The sequence below is a fragment of the Meriones unguiculatus genome, chromosome 1, assembly GCF_030254825.1.
Source record: "Meriones unguiculatus strain TT.TT164.6M chromosome 1, Bangor_MerUng_6.1, whole genome shotgun sequence".
Classification (NCBI taxonomy): Eukaryota; Metazoa; Chordata; class Mammalia; order Rodentia; family Muridae; genus Meriones; species Meriones unguiculatus.
In genome coordinates, this window is record NC_083349.1 from 177,765,934 (window position 1) to 177,789,388 (window position 23,455).

At 43.3% G+C, this 23,455-nt stretch overlaps 1 protein-coding gene across 2 annotated transcripts in view; it reads right to left on the minus strand.

The window, feature by feature from the left end:
- Positions 1-23,455, minus strand: part of Sorl1 (sortilin related receptor 1) — a 169,536-nt gene that overhangs the window by 87,877 nt on the left and 58,204 nt on the right. For both annotated transcript variants that reach the window (XR_009587498.1, XM_060372084.1), the window contains exons 10-13: positions 21,123-21,240; positions 20,850-20,923; positions 14,432-14,520; positions 696-874 (exon numbers count right to left, since the gene is read on the minus strand). Coding sequence is in view for 1 of the 2 variants with exons in the window: in XM_060372084.1 (XP_060228067.1) it covers positions 696-874; positions 14,432-14,520; positions 20,850-20,923; positions 21,123-21,240 (460 nt within the window). In the remaining variant the exon portion in view is untranslated. The remainder of the gene's footprint in view (positions 1-695; positions 875-14,431; positions 14,521-20,849; positions 20,924-21,122; positions 21,241-23,455) is intronic.

A 23,455-nucleotide genomic window follows, 5' to 3' on the forward strand; every position in this document is an offset into this window, starting at 1 on the left:
AAAGGACCTGCATCAAGGCAGTGCTATCTTTTTTTTCATCATCAATGGTCCTGAAGCCCAGGTGTTAGCCCCTGGCCTATGGCACTATGGGTAAGAAGTGGGACTTTTAGGAAGTGAGCTCTAGAAGAGAGGAATGAGGTCATCAGGAGTGTGACCAGAAGGAATGTACTGGGGTGCAGCTCCTTCCTCCCCTTCTCCCTCTTTCTTTGATGGCTAGACACTATGAGATAAACTGACTTCTCACATCACAGCTCCTGGTACAGCCTAAAATGAAAATGTCAAGGAGCTATGTACCAAAACCATGAGCCAAAATAAAGTATTCCTCTTTTTTCTGTAGAGGAGCTCATACAGGCACCCCCCCCCCACACACACACACACATCCTCCAGGAACCTCTAGTTTGGAAAACTCATTTTTGCTCATCCATCCATTCACACATTTGACAGGTATATATTTAGACATACTACATGCCACATACTACACAAGGAAACCAAGACTAAAAGAATTATGAACAGTCCCCTTAGGAAGGATTGAGTAAATAACCCCCTTCCCCCACCCAGGCACCCGTGCCCTGTGTCTTCCCTCATCGCCCCGAGTGAATCACACACCGAGGACACCGTATCTAAGTGTCTACCCTGCACACTCCAGGCAGTCAATCAGTACGTCTGTGGCCCAGGCCCAGGAGGCAATGGCTTACCCAAGGCATCTGTGGCATTGACCTGCAGGATGAGCCAGCTGTGGACATTCTCCTTATTAGAGCCGAAGATGGTAAAGACGGTACTCTTCTCGCCAGGCTCTGTGAGAAGCCCATACACAAACACGGGCTTCTCGGAGAAGACAAATGTCTTCCAGGTCTCCCCTTCATTGGTGCTGTACCTGCCCCATGCAAGCAAAAAGAAGCCTTGAGGTTACAGTCCTAGAAGGCTCGTCTCAGTTTCCACACATCAACAGTGACCATAACCAGCGCTCCTCGAGAGAAAATAGAGACCTGGCAACAGGGTAAATTTATGGTTGTGCCAGAAAAGCAGGCAAGTGTCAGGAACAGATTCTGTCACCTGGAAAAAAAATTGCAAAATCTGGGGTACCACTCTGTGCTAGATTTAACCTCCAATATCCCCCCAAAAAAGATAAGATTCAGAAACCAGCTGATAGGACCCTGAACAGCCAAATTAAAGAAAATTTTAACACAGAAGAGAAGGATGATAGTAAAATTTACATAGCGAATAAAAGTAGGGCATGGCTCTCTACCAATGCTGAGAGGGGGAAGGAAGGGGGAGAGAGGAAAGAGAAAGGGGAAAGGGACAGGGAGGGAGGAGGAGGAGAAAAGTTATCTTTTTCCATCTTGGAACATCACCAAATATCATTAAAAAGCGGTAACAGAATGTGAAGGCTAGTCCTTCTGTAATCCTACTGTAACAATCAAATCGGACAAGAATCATCACTTAATGCTAAAATCACCATGGGAAATTTCAGGGGACTAAGAAGATGCGCTCACACACCAACCATCCACTGCGCGGGGGGGGGGGGGGAGAAATTTCAGGAGAACATGAACCACACCCTTGACCGCACTCAGCATCACCAGTAGTGGGGCAATGAGACACACACACACCTGGAGTCAGCCCACCCTCTCGGTACCATTCAGCACAACTGGACGAACCTAGGATGTGGGACAGTGTGGACGGCAACTGCATATATATAAATGGACTGAAGACATGGCTCAGTCAGTAAAAGCACTTGACACATAAATGTAAAGATCTGAGTTTCGCTCCCCAGAACCCATGTAAACTGAGCACAGGAGCATCTGTAATGCTAGCATGCCTACAGCAACACAGGAAGTGGAGACAAGAGGCCCAGGAAGCTCGAGGACCAGCTAGCCTGGCATGCAACAAAGAAGCCCTGCCTCTAACAAAGTGGAAGGCAAGGACCAACTCCAGAGGTTGTCTTCTTATCTCCACACATGCTATGACATGCATGCATCACTTACTCATGATTACCCAAGTACATGCAATGTGCGTGCGTGCACGCGGGCGCACACACATACTCACACACACAGAAATTATTTTTTTTCAAAATTTCCAATGTACCCAAGCCAAGCAAATAAAATCTCAGAGAGGGCTTGCCATAGATTAGGGGACTGAAGACAAACAGTAACCAAATGCAATGTATAGATCTAGGGTAAAGCTCTGGAATGACCGAACCCTGAAGCCAGCAGCAGCAGCAGCAATACTGAACAAAAAGCCATGAGAAGTATTTAGTCTATTTTAGTTTTCTTAAATGTGACCAAATAGAAAAATGTCATCACTCATTGGATACACGTGTTTATGAACACAGTGAGCCGTGAAAGGATGGCAGTCTACAACTACTCTTCATATGATTCAAGCTCAAAGAGGATGAAGAGAGAAGATATATAAATATACAGATAATGGCAGCTAAGCGAAACTGAGAGCAGCTGAGACCACCATAGTATTCCCAGCTTTCCTGTGCTTTTAAAAATTAAAAAGATGGTGGAAAAATAATTGCTGAGACAGAAACAGACAGCTTCAAGACTTCAGAATAAAAGGGAACACGAGTAATTACACTAGTTTTAATTGTCTCGCAGAGGATAGGGTATCATTCAGGGGCCCAGAACCCCTGTCCCAAACTTTAAATCTTTTATTATTCAGAAGATGTGACAGCAACTGAAGTTGAGCATTCTTGAGAACCCAGGGCTATCAGGTTTCTATAACGTTCTAATTACATACAAACCCTTTTCTTTCACTTTTCCTATAACTTAGGGATTTTAGCTTTACTGTCTCAGGACTCAAAAGCTAGATGTGAATCTTTTGACAACCTCATTCAATCCCAACACTCTCTCTCATACTGAGACTTGAGAATCAATTTCTCTACACCTAGAGGTTAAATGAAACAATGGGCTCTGCAGCCACCCACGTCACTGGAGGACAAAGTAGCTCCTACCCAGCACAGGTCATGGGTGAGAGCAAATTTTCATTAAGGTGTCATGCTTGGAGTGTAAGCGAGGTTTAAACCAAATATGGTTAACCCATTGAATCCTTGTTTTTATCATCATCAAGAAGTTGAAGGCTCAGTACCACTCCTAAAGCTCCTTTCAGAGTTGGTCTATTAATCAGACAGATTGGAACGGTCCACCGGTTCAATGATGATATAGGAAGTCCATCTGTTTTTACACGGTCAAGTTAATTCCATTTAAGAGCTCCTCCAAGCAAAGATAACCTCAGGAAATGAATCATTTCTTTATAGATTCCTAGAGAGTGCAGACAGTAAGTCATTAATGGGACAAACCAGTAGGTGGGCAGCCAAGCACAGCCTTGTATCTGAGAATACACTGCTCATTCAGAACATGGCATTTCTCAGGAATATGGAAGAAAGGATGGTCATCTGACGATACCAGCAGCCTGGTATCCCATACTTTATGGCTAATATCCACTTATAAGTGAGTACATATGATATGTGTCTTTTGGGGTCTGGGTTACCTCACTCAGGATGATCTTTCCTAGGTCCATCTATTTGCCTGCAAATATCATGATGTCTTTGTTTTAAATAGCTGAGTAGTATTCCATTGTGTAAATATACCAGAGTTTCTTTATCCATTCTTCAGTTAAAGGACATCTAGGTTGTTTCCAGTTTCTCGCTATTACAAATAAAAGCTGCAATAAACATAGTTGAACAAGGGTCCTTGTGGTATGGTAGAGAATATTTTCAGTATATGCCCAGAAGTGGTATAGCTGGGTGTTGAGGTATATCTATTCCCAGTTTTCTGACTGATTTCTGTACAAGTTTACATTCACACCAACAATGGAGGAGTGTTCCTCTTTCTCCACATTCTCATCAGCATGTGCTGACACTTCAGTTTTTGATCTTAGCCATTCTGATAAGTGTGAGATGGAATTTCAGAGTTGTTTTAATTTACATCTCCCTGATGGTTAAAGATGTTGAACATTTGTTTAAGTGCTTCTCACCTGTTGGATATTCCTCTGTTGAAAATTCTCTGTTTAGCTCTGTATTCCATTTTTAAATTGGGTTATTTAGTTTGCTGGTGTTTAATTTCTTGAGTTCTTTTTATATTTTGGATATTGGCCCTCTATTGAATGTAGAGTTGGTAAAGATCTTTCCCCAGTCTGTAGGCTGTCATTTTGTTCTGTTGACAGTGTCCTTTGCTTTAGAGAAGCTTTTCAGTTTTGTGAGGTCCTATTTAGTAATTGTTGATCTTAGTGCCTGAACTATTGGTGTTCTTTTCAGGAAGTTGTCTCCTGTACCAATGTGTTCAAGGCTCTTCCCTACTCTTTCTTCTAATTGATTTAGTGTGTCTGGCTTTATGTTGAGGTCTTTGATCCTCTTGGACTTGAGGTTTTTGCAGGGTGATACATTAGCTATAAAGTACAAAATAATCAGGCTATAATCCACAGACCCAAAGATGCCAAGTAACAAAGGCCCAAGGGAGGATCTTGAATCTCACTCCGAAAGGGAAATAAAACAGACATCTAAAGTAGATGGATAGGGAGGGATGAGGGGTGGGGATCAGGAGTGGAGAGGGGAGAGGCTGGGAGAAAGAATGGAAATCAGTGGGAGGGCATCTCTGGGATGGGAGAGGCTTCCTGGAGTCTATGGGGGTGACCTTAGCTGAGGCTTCTACTAGTAGAGATGAAAGGATCTATGAAGCCTGAAGGGGCCACATCCTGTAGCCAGGCAGGACTTCCTGTGGAGGGAGGGGAACACCAACCCACCCAACAAAACCTTTGACCTAAACTTTGTCCTGCCTACAAAAAGTTTAGGGATAAAGATGGAACAGTGGTTGAGGAAATGACCAATCATTGGCTTATCAACTTGAGACCAACCTCACAAGAGAGAGCCAACCCCTGACACTGTTCATGCTGTTCTGCTAGTCTTGCAGACAGGAGTGTAGCATAACTGTCTTCTGAGAGGCTCCACCCAGCAGTTAATGAAAACACATGCAGAGACCCACAGCCAAATAACAGGCAGGACTCAAAGAGTCTTGTGGAAGTGTTGGAGGAAGGATTGAGGGAGCCAGAGAGATGAAGGCCACCACAAGAAAACCTACAGTGTACACTAACTTGGGCCCATGGGGCCTCACAAAGACTGACCACGAACTAAAGAGCATGCATGGGCTGGACCTAGCCCCCCTACATACATGAGGCAGATGTGCAGTTTGTTCTTCATGTTGGTGCTCTAACAATTTGAGTGGAGGCTGTCTCTGACTCTGTCGCCTGTCTTTGGCACCCTTACACATAGCTGGGCTGCCTTGTCTGGCCTCAGTAGGAATGTGAGCACCTGGTCCTGCTGTGACTTGATGCACAAGAGTGGGTTGGTACTCTTGGAAGACCTCCCCTTCTCTGGAGATAAAGGGATAAGGGAATGGGGAGGAGGTGTGAAGGTGGGACTGGGAAAAGAGAAGAGAGGCGGGCTGTGGTCAGGCTGTAAAGTAAATAATAAAGAACAACAGCAACCCCTAAGGGAACATCTGTGTTGGGTTGATCTCAGCACTCTGATACTAAAGAGAGGACAACTTACCAGTGAAAGTAAAATGGCAAGAAGCAAACAATAAATAATTATGAATCTTTTCTTCTTTTATTTTTTCTTTTCTCCCCCCACCCCGCCTCTGTTCGTGTGTGTGTGTGTGTGTGTGTGTGTGTGTGTGTGTGTGTGTGAACACCTACTAGGAAACAGGAAGAGATGAAGACAAAATGGTTGGAGTACGTTTTGGTAATTTCTACAAGAGACAGGCAGAACAGATTCTAAAGACATAAGAGAAACAGTCACTTTGTTTACCTACAGAAGAAAAGGTGCTTTTGAGAATGGATAATAAAAGCACTCAGGCAAAGGGAAGCCAGAGCTGAGAACCCAAATAGTTTCTTGCCACAACAAGCTAACCCATTTCCTTTCCTCCTGATTATTCTTGATTTGAACAAAAGAACTGTATCAGTGATTTATCTTCCTGCTATGACAAAACACCCCACAGAAGCAATGTACGGGTGGGTACTTTGGGTTCCCATTTTGAAGTAGTCCATCATGGCAGGAAAACCATGGTAGCAGGCCTTTGGGGCATCTGGTCACATTGCATCTGCAGGGCTCAACGATTGCTTTTCCTTTTTATTCAGCCCAAGACTCCAGGAAGTGAACTGTGCTGCCCACATCAATTAACCTAATAGAGCTAATCCCTCTTACATGCTCGGAGATTTGTTTCCATGGTGATTCCAAATCCCATCAAGTTGATAATCAAAACCAACCATAACGAGGATAATGATGTGAGAGCAATTTTTCCTTAAAGGAGATCTTTGTGGACCACACAGATAACATTCATTCATTGCTGTTGAAATAACCTGAAGTGGATTGATATATATTTGATCACAAACCAAAATAAGGCTTCAATTTCTCACAGAGCTCTACACTCCAGTCAGCAATTTAGACAATGAACTTGAATGTGACATTACTGCACTTGCAAAGGGTACAAAGCCAGCTGTACAGACAGATAGTAGATAGATAGATAGATAGATAGATAGATAGATAGATAGATAGATGATATCTCAGGTGCTTAATTAAATTAAAATGATAAACTTCTACATGACATTCCCATTCCCAAGACTTACCTGTTGGAATTTAGAACAAAAGATTCCTGGACATGCATTCTTTAATAAGATCTATCAGATAGTGGAGTTCTGAGGATTTAGTTGAACTGAACTAACCTACTGACAACAGTTATACGGTGAATAAAACTAAAACTGAAATGCTAAAACAGGGGGATGAGTCAGTAATTAAAGCTCATGCCATCCAAGAATGAGGACCAGCATTTGGATACCCAGAACCCATGTAAATGCCATGCTGGGATTGTGTCCTTCCTGTGATCCCAACCTCAGAAGGCAGACGGGATTCCTGGAGCAAACTGGCTAAGGAAATGGGTTGTATTACAAAGCTCTCGGTTGGACTGAGAGACATTGTCTCAAAGAAGTAGATAGAAGCACAACCAAGGAAAATTCCTACACATCTCACATCTACACATAAACACACTCCACACAAATGTATATACACATATACTACAAAAAAGAAAAAATAGAAAATTCTATATGAGTAAAGAAAACCAGATATTAAAAAAAAAAAACATGAATACCTGAAACTCTGGAATAGAGTATTAGTTATTTATCTTGTTGCTATGGCAATAACAATAAAATCAAGCCAGCAGTTGCATGTAATGGGCAGGAGGACGGAGCTGAAACACTCACAGGATAATGTCTGCAGAGGCACCTTTGGAGTGGAGGAAAAGCATCATGATATGACTCTTTAAAAACTGATTAAGATCTAAAGACCCTATGTTATGTAAATGGTTTCTCAATAAATAGATTACCAGGAGTCACCATTTTGAAAGTGAAAGGCATAGTGGTGCACACCTCTCATTTCAGCACTGGGGAGGCTGAAGCAGGAGGATCTCAAGTTAAAGGACAGCCTGAGTTAGACATCAAGAAACTATACAGAAAAAAAAGGTGGACATTGGTCTTAAAGTTTTTATCTGCAGGAATGGTGTCCAGATTCAGAAGGTATTAATCCTTCTGCATGTTTTGCACTATAGAGGTCAGATATGAGACGCACATTTTAATGCAATGATATCATAAGGCAGACCTAGAGAAAAGTCTATGTGAAGATTCAGGGTCCTGTAGAAGATAAGGGAAGGGCATTGGGGTATTTCCCATAGTAAGGCAGATACTCAGGATTGCAAGGGTGGGATCCTCATATGTCTGAATGGCTTTCAGTTGAAAGGAGGCACCTGCTGTGAGATTCCAGGGAGCGGAACCACAAACCCACGGTATGGAACCTGGAGTGCTGAAAACTCAGACCTCCTCTTACCAGAGTACTGTGCTCACAAATGAACACATGAATGAGTGATTGACCAAAGAAGTAAATCAAACTGCCCAGAAGGAAGTGGCAGGCTCGCCACTGCCACAGTTATTTAAGGACTGGAGGGTTCTCCAGCCCAGGTGGTGGAAGGCAGAGCCACAGGAGGCAGCATAATCGTATCAGCGCTGAACTCAACCTTGGACCTTGAAGCTGCCACCTGGTTCACCTTGACCAAATATGCTTTCATAGCATGACCCCGGCCCACTCCTCCTATGCCTCTGCTTTCTCTGAGTGGTAGAATCACCCTCCACTTAACCAGAAGGTAAGTCCTTTTCACACAGGAGGTATCCTTGAACTCATGAGCTTTTACTTCTTCTTCTCTTAAATACATTTAGCATCCTCATTCTTCTAAAGGAAGCCATGTCATTCCTCTATTTAAAGTCCTCAAAAGCAAAGTTTCTGTCTTACCCGACTACGAACCCCTTCAAGTTACAACTCCATCCTGCAGGACAAGAAATACTCACTGGTGTAGTAATGGCATGGCTATTATGAGAGTAACCAATTGCTTTCTGACTAGATTTGAGGCCCCCTCCACAGGAAGCAATTCCTGCCTGACTTGGCAAATCTGGCCATATACCTATGGCTAGGAAGTCAAAGGCCCTAAAGGGAAGACTGTCATTGCTTTGCTAAATGGACATGATGTCAAACTGCTTCATAAATATCCATGTTTATATCCATAGGTTAGTGCTGCTCTCAGCCTTAGGCAGAGAAGCGTCTCCTTGCTGCTGTCAATAATACAGTGACTAGTAAGTAGTGAGTGTCCACCTCCTAGACCACCCCTCTAATGCCCAGGGAACAATACTAAAGAAGGAAGTAAAAGAACTCAGGAGCTGGAGGTGGTGGTGACTATTATAAAATCCTAGCATCTGGATATACGTGGTCATTTTACTCGTGAACTCCCGGCTGCTGTGGTTACCTTCCCAAGACTGGGTCCATCAACATCTCATCACAGGCAGGGAGGGACTAGTAAACTGCCCCCCCCAAAAGAGCTATTGGTAAGCTAATAGTAGCTTGAAGGAGGAGAGTGTCATTTTTGTCTTTGGTGGTATCTCCATGATAAGCTGCCCATAGTTCAGGAAATAATCCCACACCTGTGCTCATGCCATCAACTTTAATTGAACTCAGGAAAAAAAAAAAAAACTAAGAAATAAAAAGACATTATCTGTTGGAAAGAACAGTGAATTGTGAATAGGAAGGGATGAGAGTGTAATGGGAGTGAAACTGTCCAAACTTCATTACACATACATATGAAATTGTCAAAGAACAACAGTAACAATAAAAAAAAAAAAAACCTTTATTTAAAAAACAAACAAATCTCCTGTGAGAGGGCCCAAGGGACTGGTGCTTATCTAATGCCCACGTCAAGCCTCGTTTCTCATCACTACATCTCTCATGACATCTTCTGCTCAGACACGAAGGCCAGAGGGACCACAGAGTCACACTGCCACCTTTGCTCGAGTTGTGTCTCTTTTTTGTGTGGATGTGTGAGTGAGTGTATGCCAAGTGTGCAAGGATACCACTTCCCCGCCACCTCCACCAGCAAGCTCCTCCTGCAAAGCCAGCTGAAGGCACGAGATTCCTCTGGAGCTGGGGTTACAGGCAGTTGTGAGCCGCCTGATGTCAATGCTGGGAACTGAACTTGGGTCTCCCGGAAGCACAGCAAGCTGTCTTGTGTGCCAAGCCATCTCTCCAGCCCACAAGCTCTTTCACTGGTACTGCATACCAGCCTCACTTTTCAGTCTCCCTGCAAGCTTCAGCTACTTTGAGAAGCTTTTCTAAACCTCCCAGGTGGCTCTGCCTTACTCCATCCCAGACTAGGCCCTGCGCTAGACCTCACACCTACTGTGTTTACAAAACCAGATCTGTGTCTTCTATACTGTGGTTCATCGGTAATAAAAAAACCTCCACCCACTTCCCTGTTCCTGTACCTCACACTTCTTCTACCACCAGAAAGAATAATAATCAACATTTGCTGCAGGAAACTCAACAACCCACAGTGAATGTTTATAAACCCTGCCCCAGCTTTGTAACTGTTAAAACGTGATAAGGGCAGCTGTTGCATCTCCCTCAAGGAGCAGAGGAAACCACACAAGGTGAGACTGAGTGGGGATGGCTCTCTATGGTTACATCACAGTGGTACGGCTGAGCCATAGGTTTAGAAGTCATGCAAGAAGCCACCAGAAGCGTCCTACAATCTGGAACCATGAGGCTGCCTCCGGAACGCAGGTCCAGAAAAGACAGCTTCAGCTATGCTGCTGCGTATAGCCTCTGCAGGAGTCTGGGGCGACCCCCAGAGGGAAGCCCTGTGAAACTGGAGATCCCCTCACTGAAAAGATGCTTTGGGGCAAGTCCAAAATACTAGTAATTATCAACATCTCATCACACCAACAGACAAGCTGCTAGGAAGAAACAGAAACTGATCCTGGCCCTCAGGATCCAGCTCATAAAGCTGGTGCTTTGACCTTCTCTCGTCAGGATACAAAATGCAATGGCCCCTTCTCTACAGGACACTGTGCATCCTCAGAGCTGGAAACCACTACTCAGTATGCTCCAGGCAGGTGCCTACTTAAGTATCTCACTGGATGCATCAGCGAATCCCCAGCCCCAGGCTCTTATTTGCTCACTCCAGGCTAGCGGACACAATAGCAAACCAAAGTATTAAATTTCTTTTTCTCCATTTCAGTTAACACCAACAGCCATGGTCTCATTGGGGAAGCAAGGCAAACAGAGAGATCTTAGTTACTGTGCTAATCAGAGAAAGCATGCCATGAAAGAGTAAATGAACCACAAAGGAGGTAGGACACAAATACCCCAAATCTGTCTTTATGTCTTTAATCAACATTCCTATCTCAACTATATCTGCCTTCTCATTAGGACATAAGACTCTACTCTATTTGACCCTCTTCGCCTACCTCACAACTAAAGGGTCAAATACCTAAAGGTGAGGGACCACATGCTGGTCATCTTTAGATACACAGTACCTCCCTTCAAAGAAAGCCCCTTCCTTCTCCCAGGCTCTCTCTCCAACAGGCTCAGACATCCTACACTCATCCCATGGCCACAGGCAGATCCTGAACCAGGCCCCACTTGTTTCCCTGTCACTGGTGTCTAGCACAACATCTGGTCCACTGTAGTTGTTCAACAAATGTTTGTGTAATTGACCTGAAATGATTCCTACCAGAAATCTGTTCCTGCTCCAGTGTGGGCGCTGACTCCCACAAATCATACCATGTCCTTATGTGGAAGAGAAGGAGGGTGGATTGGATCTGCTCTCTGTGTGCCAGGCTGCACACATTCAGGAAGCCCCTGCTGCTCAGGGTTTATCATTTACATAGAACACCATAGCAGTGGTCTCCCTGGGAGCTGTGCAAATAGCATCCTACCCAGATCCCCTTCCTGCTTTATAAATCAGGGTTGAAAAACAAAGAAAAAAAAAAAGCAATCTCAGATGCCCAAATATGCACGACCTATTTATTGATCGATCAAATATTTGCTAAGTGCCTGCTAACTTGTATAGACTAGGCAGGCATACAGGCCGACAAAAGCCTTGCTAATGAGTTGAAGAGAGCCAGACATATAATGAAAAGGAGCTAAAACATAAAGTCTGAACACAATCTAAATTAGTACAGCAGCCAGGAAATACTGAGGCTCAAAGGACAGAGAGGTTGCTTTGGTTAGGGAGGTCAGACTGAGAACAGGCCTGGAGTACTAGGACGGTTTTGTCAACATGGATGGGAAGGCTTGGTGCCCTGATGATGGAGCTCATCTCTCTGAGAGGTGACCTCATCATGAGGGCTCTGTTTTTAATCCCTTGATGGACTCATACCATGGTGACATCCTGAGGAGGTAATGGAAAGTAGGGGGTGGGGCTTAGTTGGAGAAAGAGGCCACTAAGGGCATGCCCTGGAAAGCTGTACCTCGTCAGCATGCCCTTCCTGCTGAGTAGCACCGCTCAGCTATGTGCTCCTGACATGCTGATTCTGCTTTGCCTCCCAAGGGCAGTGGAGCTGCCAAGTGGGACTGCAACCTGTGATACTATGAACTCAAAACGAACTTTTCCTTCTTTGCCTGGTTTCTTTGGTCTATTTTTCACAACACCCAAAAGCCTGGCGCGTGGCTTCACTCAGGCCCGCGTAGCCCAGGGAATCACTGTTGTCTCTGGAGACTACAGACTAACTTCGCATTCAGCCTCTGGCTTTTCAGAACAGCAGAAGGGGGGGGGGACACAACACCTCTAAGAACAACACACTCAGTAAATGCCAGGTGGCTACACAGATCCAGGCCAAGCTCAGTTGGTTCTTGGAGCCCAGGTACCTGTCAAAAGGAGGCCAGCTCATATTTTCCTAGTTGCAAACACTTTTTTGACCCATGCATTGCGGTCGCCTCCAAATGACCTATGCAAACAGAAGAATACTACTGTGGCCAAGATAGCCACCATCTACTCCCAAAGCCATAACAAAAAGCCCGGGGAGGGCATTATGGTTTTCTGTCAGCAGGTTTATTTTCCTGGCCATGTTCTGCTGCAGCTAGTGCAGAATGACGCTGAGTTCCCTGGGCACATATGCACCAACAGATGGTGTAAGAGGGCTGAAATCACACCAGCTCCTTCAGAGGAGCCAGTTTGGAATGCTAATGTAATCTATGGAGAAGTTAAACAAGGAAAATTGAGAACTGACTCCAAAATCTGAAAACCTAAAACTGTGCGAAGCATGAAATCTATGCCCAGGAAACCAAACCCTGGCCCCTGCACGCCTCCCTCACATATCAGTTTACTAACCACTACAATTACTTCCTCTCCTTCCTTACAGCCAGAGGGTGAAATGCTTGCAGAAGTGGGAGGGGACCACAACATCCTGTTCATCTTTAGATGCACAGTACCTGGCATAAGTAGGGCCTGCTCAGCGTGTGAGGTGTGAGTTAAATGACTTAGACACACAAACACCAGCAGATACGTGGGAAGCGTGCTCTGTGGATGCCATCCTCTGCGCAAAAGCTAGTCTGAGCATGGGTGTGGGGCGTCATGCACAAACACAACCTCCTCTGCTTCTAGGCTCTAGAGAAGCAGCTGCCCCGTGCCACCCAAAGCCAAGAGCAGCCAAGCTGAAAGCCAAGACCAGAGCTTTACTTTCCTCTCTCTGCCTCTCAGGACATAGCCAGTTAAGCACAGGGGGGAATCAGCTGTTAAAATCTCCTTTTCAAAGCACCCACTTCTTGCCACCAGCCCATTCTAAAAGGCAAGGGAAGCCGGCTTCCTCCCACTGCTCAGTGTGATTAAGGAAGCCCTCTCTGCCTCTCATGATCACCTAGCTAAAGGCTTCAGGGCAAAAACAAAGCAAAGGCGAGGGTCAGTCTGTCTTTTCCAATGGTAACTCTGGTTCAATAGCTTCGTGAAAACGAACAAGAGATCCTGGATAAAATCAAGCTTGAAGGAGAGAGAACTTTTGACTTTGCTTTTCTCTTAGCCATAATCCAAGACTAACTATCAACAACGCTTCTATCATTAGCAAGGTTATGTCACCTTGCTGAGCCTCAGTTTCCCCATCTGTAAAATGAAGCAGTAACCACTACATCCTTTCCAGCTCCATCTATGACAACCCTCAAGACTAAATGTAGCACAGCAGAAGTCACCTGATTACCAAGTGATACCCATTCTGCAATCACTATTCGCCTGTTATTATTTCTTGTCCTTTAACTATTAGTCATTCTATGCATAAACCTTTGGGACCACCTCTTCTAAAACCAAAGACATGTTCAAAGCTCTCTAGTTACATGTGACAAGAGAAACAGAAGGGATAACTAGCTGGGAGAAAGAAGAGAAGAGCCAGAAAGGGGACAGCAGACAGGGTAGTTGGAAGAGGACAGTGAAGCGAAAAGAATACTGTCACGTATGTCAAAAGTAAATACATAAAAATACTACAATGAGATCCTTTACTTTGTACGGTAGCCTGAAACAATTAATTAAAAGAAAGAATATACATAGTTTTTGAAACATTATTCAAAGGAATAAATATTACTTCACTTGTTTCTCATAGCCCTCCCCACCCTCAAGACAGAAGGGACTAGGTTTTTCATAGACCTGGAAAGTTTACATGATATCCAGAGGTCTGAATTCCTCTAATGCAGAACTTAGGTCTGCAGAGAGAATCCAGTGGCCATTGTAGACACCAGTTGAAAGAACAGTTTGATGTCAAAAGAAAAGGAATACGCAAGGCAGAGGAGCTGATGCCTATAATTCCAGCACTTGGTAGGCCAAGGCACCAATTGGAGCTACGCAGTTTGGAGCTACATAGCAACTTTCAAGATGGCGCAGTTAAGTTTCAGGTTTCCACTGCACAGTAAGTTTCAAGTACAGAAAGTTTTCAAGACAAGTTTTCAAGGTCTCAAGGGAGACCTTGCCTTAAAGAAAGTGAGCAAAAAAAGGAGGGCAGGAAGGAAGGAGTAGAAGGAAGGGGAGAAAAAAAAATTTAAGAAGAGAAGGAGGAGGAAGAGGGGAATAAGAAGAACACTTACTTCAGCTCATTGGTCTCCATGCCCTGGACAATAGCCATGATGATGCCCCCATGGTCCCCCCACGTGTAGTAATGAGGTCCGGGAAGGGCCTGAATAGGAAAAGAGAACAAACCACAGAGGTCATGCACTGCTGAAGAGGTAAATGCAGAAACCATGCGCATGGATGCATGTACCCTCCCCCACCCATCCCCCAGGCCACACACACCATATGACAATCACACATAGCAATGACAATCACCAGAACGAAGTTTCCAGACAGGTTCTTATCCATCCTCTCATCCATGCATCACAATTCTGGAATCAGAGAAAACGAAGTTTTCACACTCAAGGGTTTGGATTACCTTGTGGGGGGAGGGGGGAGGCGAGTGTGCTTCACTTGCCTAGCATGCTTGAAGCGTTGGGCTGCATCTCCACGCTGTAAAATAACTAACTAATCAGCCAACCGGAGTTGGTGCTCTACTATGACAACATCAGTTCCCCGAAGCCTGTTGGAGGGGACTTCACGCCTATAGAAGCTACTGCACAGTGGCAGTTTCCTGATACAGCTTTGCCCAAGGGAAAGGCCCTCATTTGTGGAGCTCCTCAGTTCCAGCTAGGGATCTCAAACTTCCATAAAAACTATTTCTACAAAAGGAACCGGTAAATGACCAGTTACAGGCTGGGGAAAGTGTGGGCAGAATCCAAGAGGTAAATCCCTTAACTGGAATGTACCCCTCTACCTAACCCCAAACTACATTTGAATGACAGGATCTTGAAAGCTTCTAGAGAAAAATGATGTTATATACATACATTGGAAAAAACACGCTTGTGTGAAAATTGGCTGTTATATTGTGCAAATGATATAATTGCAATGACCACAGCTTGTTCACCACGACCTGGAGAAACAGAGGCCAACAAAATATATTCAAAGTCCACCAGCCCAGATTTCAATAGAGCAAACAAGGAGCCTGGGAAAAAAGGGGAAACGAAGAATTCTCAAATGAAGGAAAGCCATGGACCCCCTCACACACAATGGGCACTACAGGAAATGCTCAAGGTTTCACTTAAAGCTGATGGGTATCTACCCAAGGATAATCTGGGAGCGTCAGGAACTATAGACAACCAAGGGAAATTACAAATACCTGGGGGGGAATTCAAAACTGCTCATTTGTTGTTATTTAAAATCAGTATTAGAATTTAAGAAAAAAAATGAATGAATGTTTTCAAAGTCTGTCGCTGTAATACATACAACAAAAGCAGAAAGCTCAGGGGAGGGGAGGCAAATTCACATGATGCGAGCTTTCTCTATTTTATATAAGTTCAGCAGGAACCAGCGAAGACTATGAAAGACTAGCTATGAGGTTCTAATCCTTAGGGAAACCCATGAAAGAAAAGAAAAGAAAAAGGCAAAAAAGAGTGTAAAGTATCTGGAGGCTGGGGAGGGAGCTTAATGGAAGAGCACCTTAAGAGAAAGCACAAGGCTCTGGGTTCAATGCCCAGTGCTGCCAAAACCCAAAAATGTAAATAACACAAAAGGACGTGTAGGATGGATAGAAAGGAAATAAATAACAAAAATATTACATTAAGGTCTTAATTCCGATAGACCAACAGACAGATAGATAGATAAATAGACAGAAAGACAGATAACAGATAGACAGACAGATGTTAGATAGGTAGGTAGATAGATAGATAGATAGATAGATAGATAGATAGATAGATAGATAAGACAGGCAGGCAACCAAACAAGCAAAACCTCCCGCCAGTGAGATAGCTCAGTGGTAGGGGTGCTTGCCTCCAAGCTTGACCACCTGCGTTTGCTCTCCAGCACCCACATGGGGAGCCAACTCTCACAAGTTGTACTCTGACCTCCACAGGTCACCCAAAAAGTAAAATAAAATAAAAAAAAATAATAATTTATAAAAGAAGCAACCATCTCCACATTCCCTACCTAAAATTCTTTAAATACAAAGACGCAGATAAATAGTAAGTAAATGGACAATAGCTGATGTATCCAAAGAAAAACATAAAGCCTTACGTGTTTATATTTAAAAAACATCTAAAATAAATTGTTTATAAAAACACAGAAAGGACACATAAAAAAAAGAAAAATTTAAAAATATAGTAGAGAAAGCACACAAATCATTCCTATCAGAAGTGAAATTATCCACCACAGACTCAACAGATCTTAAGGGGGTTAACAAGAAAAATTGACTAAATTTGAAAATCTGAATAGTTATGCACCAACTAAAGAAACTGAATTTCTTGCCAAAAATATTCTAAGAGGAAAATTCCAGCCCAGTGATGAATTGCGCAAGACATAACACCAACATAGACAGCCAAACAAAGGCAGTGGAACAGCGAATCAGCTTATTTTATGAGACCAGCCAGACCCCAATACTTAAACTTGCCAAACACACTGTAAATAGAATAGTACATACTGGTATTTCTCAGGAAGAAATCCCTATAATTTTAGCATATCAAACATAGCTTTATTTAAGTAGGACAATGTATCATGATGAAGTGGGATTTATTCTGTAACTGGAATAGATTGATATTCACGAGCCAATAAATATAATCCATCACAGAAGCAGAACAAAGAAAATCTACATCATGACATTGATATGAAAATGACATTAGGTAAAAATAAATACCTGGTCACAGTTTTTTTTAGGCTTATCAATAAATTAGGACTAATGCGGATTTTTCTCCACATTTATAGATTATATTTACACATACACATACACATGAATAGAACTGAAAGCATATTGTTTGAACAGTGGCAAACCTGTAATCCCACTATTTGTGAAACTGAGTCAGAGAATGGAAAGACTAGCCTGTCCAGATTACAAAGAGACTCTTTCTAAAAAAAAAAAAAAAAAGAAGCAGACAAAAATGTTTGTCCTTGACACTGAGAACAAATTGGAATACTCACTCTTCCTACTTCAACTCCACACTGTTTGGAAGTCATAGTCACCATAATAAAAGGAAGAGAGAAAGAGAAAGGGAGAAACACAGCACAATAGGGAGAAAAGGCAAGGAGAAAAAGAAATAGTTTAATAAGATTAGAAAGGAAGAAATTTAACTTCCTTTGCATCTGGTATGACTATTTATAATAAATCCACATACAAGCCAACTAAAATGAATTCATGCCTTTGGCAAAGTCATAGAATGCAGAAAGTATTGTTATAAAAAATCTAGGAAGGAAGCCAGGCAGGGTGGCATATGTCTTTAATTCCATCACTCAGGAGTTGGAGGCAGGTGGGTTTCTGAGTTCAAACGAGCCTGTTCTATATTGCAAGTTCCAGGTCAGCCAAGGCTACATAGACAGACCCTATATCAAAAACCAAAACATCAACAACAATAAAATTATAGGGATAAACTTAAAAGAAAATTTCATTTACAGTAATACCAAGTTTAAATATCTAAGAATAATACACACATATATGTATATGTATGTATATGCACTATATATGTATATGTATGTATACACACATATATATGTACACACACACACACACACACACACACACATATATATATATACTCCTGGGGGTGTAGTTCAGTGGAGTAGATTCTTAGTATGTGTAAAGACCTGAATTCAATCTCCAGGGTTAAGGGGAAAAAAAGGAAAGAAAGATGGAGTCAGCCATGGTGGCATGAGCTTGCAGTGCCAGCACTCAGGAGGCAGAGACAGTAAGATTATGAATTCCAGTGCGAACGACTAGACGAAATGCCATACAAGACTTCTACATTGGAAATTTAAAGCTATCAAGAGAAATGAGAGAAGGCGTGGAGAAATTGGCTACAATTGTGGATCAAAAGACTCAATGTTATTAAGATGTCAATTTACCCTGAAATTGATCTATGAATTTAATGCACACCCAGAGAAAGTCCTAGCAAAACTGACAGGGTATGCAGAGGCACAAAGGACTTTCAATAATGAGAGCAATCTTGAAAATAAGCAAAGGCCTTATCCTAATTGATTCCAACACTTGCTATAAGGCTTTGGTAATCAAGACAATATGGTAGTGGTGAAAAGACAGACACGTAGCCCAATGGAACAAAGCAGAAAGTCCCAAATGTATCCACATGTACATGACAAATTGAATTTTCAAAGAGGTACCAGGGCAACTCAACAAGGGAAAAAGAAGTCTTCTCAACAAATGGATTAAATGGATAGCAAAGGAGATGTCAAAAAGTGGCTCAATCAGATTAAAACATTTTTTTAAAATGTGGTGGCAATCTTCTTTTATGACACATTTAGAAATTAAATGAATCACATGTGTAAACACAGCTTGAAACTATAGGACTCACACACACAAAAAAAATGGAAAAATACAGTATCAGAAATTAAAACAGCTTGACCATTCTAAGGATTGATAAGTAGGTTAAAAAAATTAGATTTGATCAGATAAACAAACACTGATATCCCTATGACAGGGACAAAACTCAGCAGTAAAACAGAAAAGGGCCACAGCCTCTTGGATGAGCTTCAAATTCCCATGAGTGACGGAATCCAGGAAAGCAGAATAAACATTTTATGACTACAGAACGGTTCTTGTACAGAATTCTAGGCTTGCTAACAATATGTAGAGGTGGGTGCAGACAGTGACCAGGGTAGAGACAAGGGTGACAACGATACTTGGGCGGATGTTTGCTATTAGAATTTGTGGAGATGAGGGATAGCCCTTATCAAACTGAGCACTTTAACATAGACTTGCTATAGCTCACAGGTCTGTAAAGCTGTTGTGGAAGAAGAAGGAAGAAGGAATCGTGGGGATCAGAGAATTTACTAGCTAGTTGGAAGACAACCAGAAGCCATGGTCGCCAGTGTTCCCTGCAGCAATCTGTCACCTGTGTCCTTCCTCCCCCAGTTAGGCAGTGGTTTACACACTTCCCGCATGGGGCCTCTGCGGTGAAGGCAGCTCACGGGGACTCTGACGCACCCTCACAGGTAAGTTCCACCTCTCATCCCCAGTTCCTGCTCTGCCGGCTCCCAAAATGAGGTCCCTTGGGTGCTGACTACTTCCTGGCAGGTATTACGTGTGCCTGGAGGGAATCTCTGACAGCTGCCCTGGCAACAGCCAGGCAGCGCTGCTCCACCGGAGGAGGAGCAGCACAGGGTTCTCTACCCAAAGGAAATCACTTGCAGAAGTTCCAGTCCCTGTTGTCCCCAGCAGCAGAAGGTGCTAAAAGCCCGCAGGCCTCTCTGCTGGTAAGAGGACATCGCACTCCAAAGGAAGCAACAGCTCTGCAGACAGGGGAACAGCTGTTCCATCCTCCCCATGGGGCAGGCCAAGGACGACCTGAAAATTCCAAACCTTCAACTCTTGTTTGACCAGTGTTTCCTGATAGCTTCCTTTATATGAATATAGGCTTGTATTTTCTATCATTCTGAATAGAACCCGTATGCATACATACACATGTACACGCATGCATGCACACACACACACATACACAGAAAGAGTCTTTGTCCTCCTCCCTTTCTCATTGAAAGGAATGATAACCTTGGGCCACATATGAGATAAAATAGAAGGGCAATGTTTACAAATCACGAAGAGCCAAACTGTAACATTACTGCTTTACATATTGCAGATTAAATGTGGAAGCATGCATGCTGCATTCTCTCTAAGAAGCACCGTGAGGACAGAGGCTGTAGCCGCTGACTCCCCCAGCCAGCCTGTACTGTGATCTGCTGGGGCGTCAGGAACCATCCTTAGGGTCAGGGCAGACCTCAATCCCTCCAGAATAAGACCACATGTACTTCCTTTGGCTTTCTAAGTCACAGGAGGCCCAAAGACTTTTTTCACAATTTTGGGAACTCTCTAACATCGGAGGCCACAGCTGAAATAGGGACTTGGGCTGGAGGACTAGCTGCCCCTTGAGAACGGGCATGGTCAGTGGTCAAGATTCAAATGGGTTATACAGTGTTAAAACAAGCCCCCTTCCATAGCATGGAGAAGACGAAAGGACTAGCCAGCACGGCTCAGAAAAATAGGGGAAATGAGCAGTGTCAGACCCACCACAACTGCATTGTAGTTCGCTGACACATTCACCAAATATTACTGGGCATTTTCTCTAAGCCAGACACTGTTACAGTCCCAGGCTCAAGAAGTAAGCAAAACAGATTCTGTATTTCTCCCCATGGAATCCATAATCCTGGAAAACGTGGTCAAATTCGCAGTTGTTTCTAATAAAAACTGAAAAGGACTTTTTTTTTATTTAAAGTGATATTTTGGCACAAATCGTGAGTGCATTATAGAGTGTGAAAACACAGGAGTGAGGTTAGCTCATCTGTGGGGCCCTAGGTTCCTGCATAAAGATGTGGATCACATGGAGCATCACAGGCCACCACCAGGGACCACTGTGTCCCTGAAACATTGATGCACAGCCCACATGCTCACACAAAGAAGAATCAGTCGAGGGACCAGGAACTGACCTCTCTCCACCTGGCTCCAGCACTGCTGGAGATGTATACATTGGTCTTGCTGGCCAAGTTCTTCCCCACTGAGCCTGAAACACAAAAGGAAGAATGACTATTCATTCAAGAATATGCCAGAAATACATCTCGCTCAACCAAACATCCTGAGTAGTAACTAGTCACTAGTGTGACATCTTAAAACCATGAGGCACCATCACTGCTGGAGGTGTGGATGATCACTGTATATCTGGCTGAACGTAACCAACCCACAGAAGCCCCTGGTATACTTACCGGTGGCAATGATGAGGCCAGGGGCCGACTCCTTGGACAGGATAGGCATCCTCCGAAGTTGGAGGTTGAGCAGTTGACTGAGGCGCTGGGCCAGATGGAGGGAACAGCCCTGGGAAAGCTTCAGAAAGAAATTTCCAGATGGGATCAGCATCCAACACATGCCTGGGACTTCCCCAAACCCAAGAGTCTATCTGATGACAAGAAAGCAAGACCGCAGAAGACCCAGAAGACCCACAAGACCCACAGCAAGACCCAGAAGAGGGTCTGACCCAGAAAAAACCAGGCTTCCATTAGAGTGGTCTCCAAATCTCCCTAGACAGAGCTTACCTTCTGAACCAACACAATTGCCTACCACTGAAGAAAAGAGGAAAATAATGTAAAGTCCTGAGAATCTCAATTATAAACCGGTGTCCACTCAGGTAGAGAAGAAAAGCACTCCACTGCTGGTGTCACCCAGGGACTCAGAAATACAGAAGAGTAAAATTATGTGGTAACCTTCAGTGTCAGGGAGATGTGTCTGAGATAGGATCCTAGAAGTTTTGTCGGAAGAAAAAAAAGCACAAGTCAAGAAGTCTCCTTGGTAAATGACCAGACGTGTAAAATGTGCGATATGAATGCCATGGGGGTCATGTGGGTACTTTAAAGGTGTGTCCCACGTGTGTACACAGATACAGGCTTTAGTGGCATCAAAGCTGGCTTTCTCAATGCAAGAAGCAGTTGGTGACAGTCCTGTAGACCACCATAATTGCTTCTGTCTCATTCTCCTGGTCAGAAAATGATGTCTGAAATATTTCAGACATATCTGTGTTCATGGCACAGGTAAAAATGATGACAAGGTTTGTCCAATCTTCTTTTTATCACAGAAAGAAGGGTCCTTCTAGCAAACCAATCTTGTCAGCCTCCTGGTTTGGTCAATTAAAAACAGGAAGAAATAAGGTTGGCTCAAAGAAGCTTTCTTTGACTACTTCCTCTTTCATTCCTATTACTTTACCTACAAGAAAGTTGATCCTTGGAAATGTTTCTGGATCTTGGACCACCATGTTTTCATCATATATATTACTATATATTCTTTTTTTCCACCTCCTATTGGTTTGGATTGGTTTGGATCTCTATTCTAGAGATCTTGTCACAAGATTTTGGTACTTTTGGAAAGTTGCAGGATCTTTAGGTGATGGGGCTTAGCACCAAAAAGTTGTCATTCGGTATGCCTTTGAAGAGGACATGAAGACCTTGGCCCCTTTCTCTTTGGGTTCCTTTTATCCATTTAATGTCTGTCATGGTCGAGCAAGCTTATGCTTCCAGGATGTTCAGTCTTGCCAGTGGCCCAATAGAGCCAAGAATAGAGCCAAGCAATAAAGCCAAGCAAGCTCAGACAAAAGCTACTTATACCTCTGAAACCATGGGCTCAATTCAGTCTTTCTACATCATAAGCTGATTTGTTTTTTCAGGCATTTTGTAACTGTGACAGAAAATTAACATATAACCCATAATGGTTAATATTCATGGTCAATATGATTGGAACCAGAATCAACTAAAGGATATACCTCTGGATGTGTCTGTGAAGGAGCTTCCAGCGTGGCTAAATTGAGAACGGAAGGGAGAAACGAGAAAACAAAGCTAGCACCAGCACTGATCCTTCCCTACTTCAATGGATTGTTCCCTCCAAGTCTTGAGCCAATTAATAAACCCTTTCTTTCTAAAGTTGTTTCTTATTATTTGGTCACAGCAAAAGGGAGAGTGTCCCAACCACCACCTAAACTAAAAATAGAAACTAAAAGCTGATTGACAGTCCCACAGTTACAAGCTGACCAGTCTGAGAAATAATAATGCCACTAACAGTCTGTTCAAGCTCGTCCCTGCCATGGCAATGTCAAAACTGCCTGGACACATCCATATCAAGATAGACCAAGCTTCTAAGGTCCTAAATACTGAGGAAGGGGAATTGTCTAGGTGTTTACCCATGTCAGTTTATAGCCAGCCTCTTTCCAAAGTTAGATTTCATGTGGTAAATCAACGTGTGTGGCCAAAAAGATTAAACACTAGGAAGCGTGTTCTAGGGAAAGACTCCCCAAAAGGATCTTCCCAGGGGAGAAATACAGATAAGAAACACAAGTGAGACAACATAGCTTACCACAAACAAATGATTCAAAAATTCAAAAGATTGGAACTAAATATGACTGCACCAAAACTTAACTCTGATTTCTTTTTCTGGTTTCTTTCTGCTTGCCAAATCCCTCCAGTGAAATAGAAATAAATGTGTGGGCATCACAAGAGACCAGGAGAACAAGAATCAATTCATGACCCTTGGTGAGACCAAGCAATACAGTTTAAAA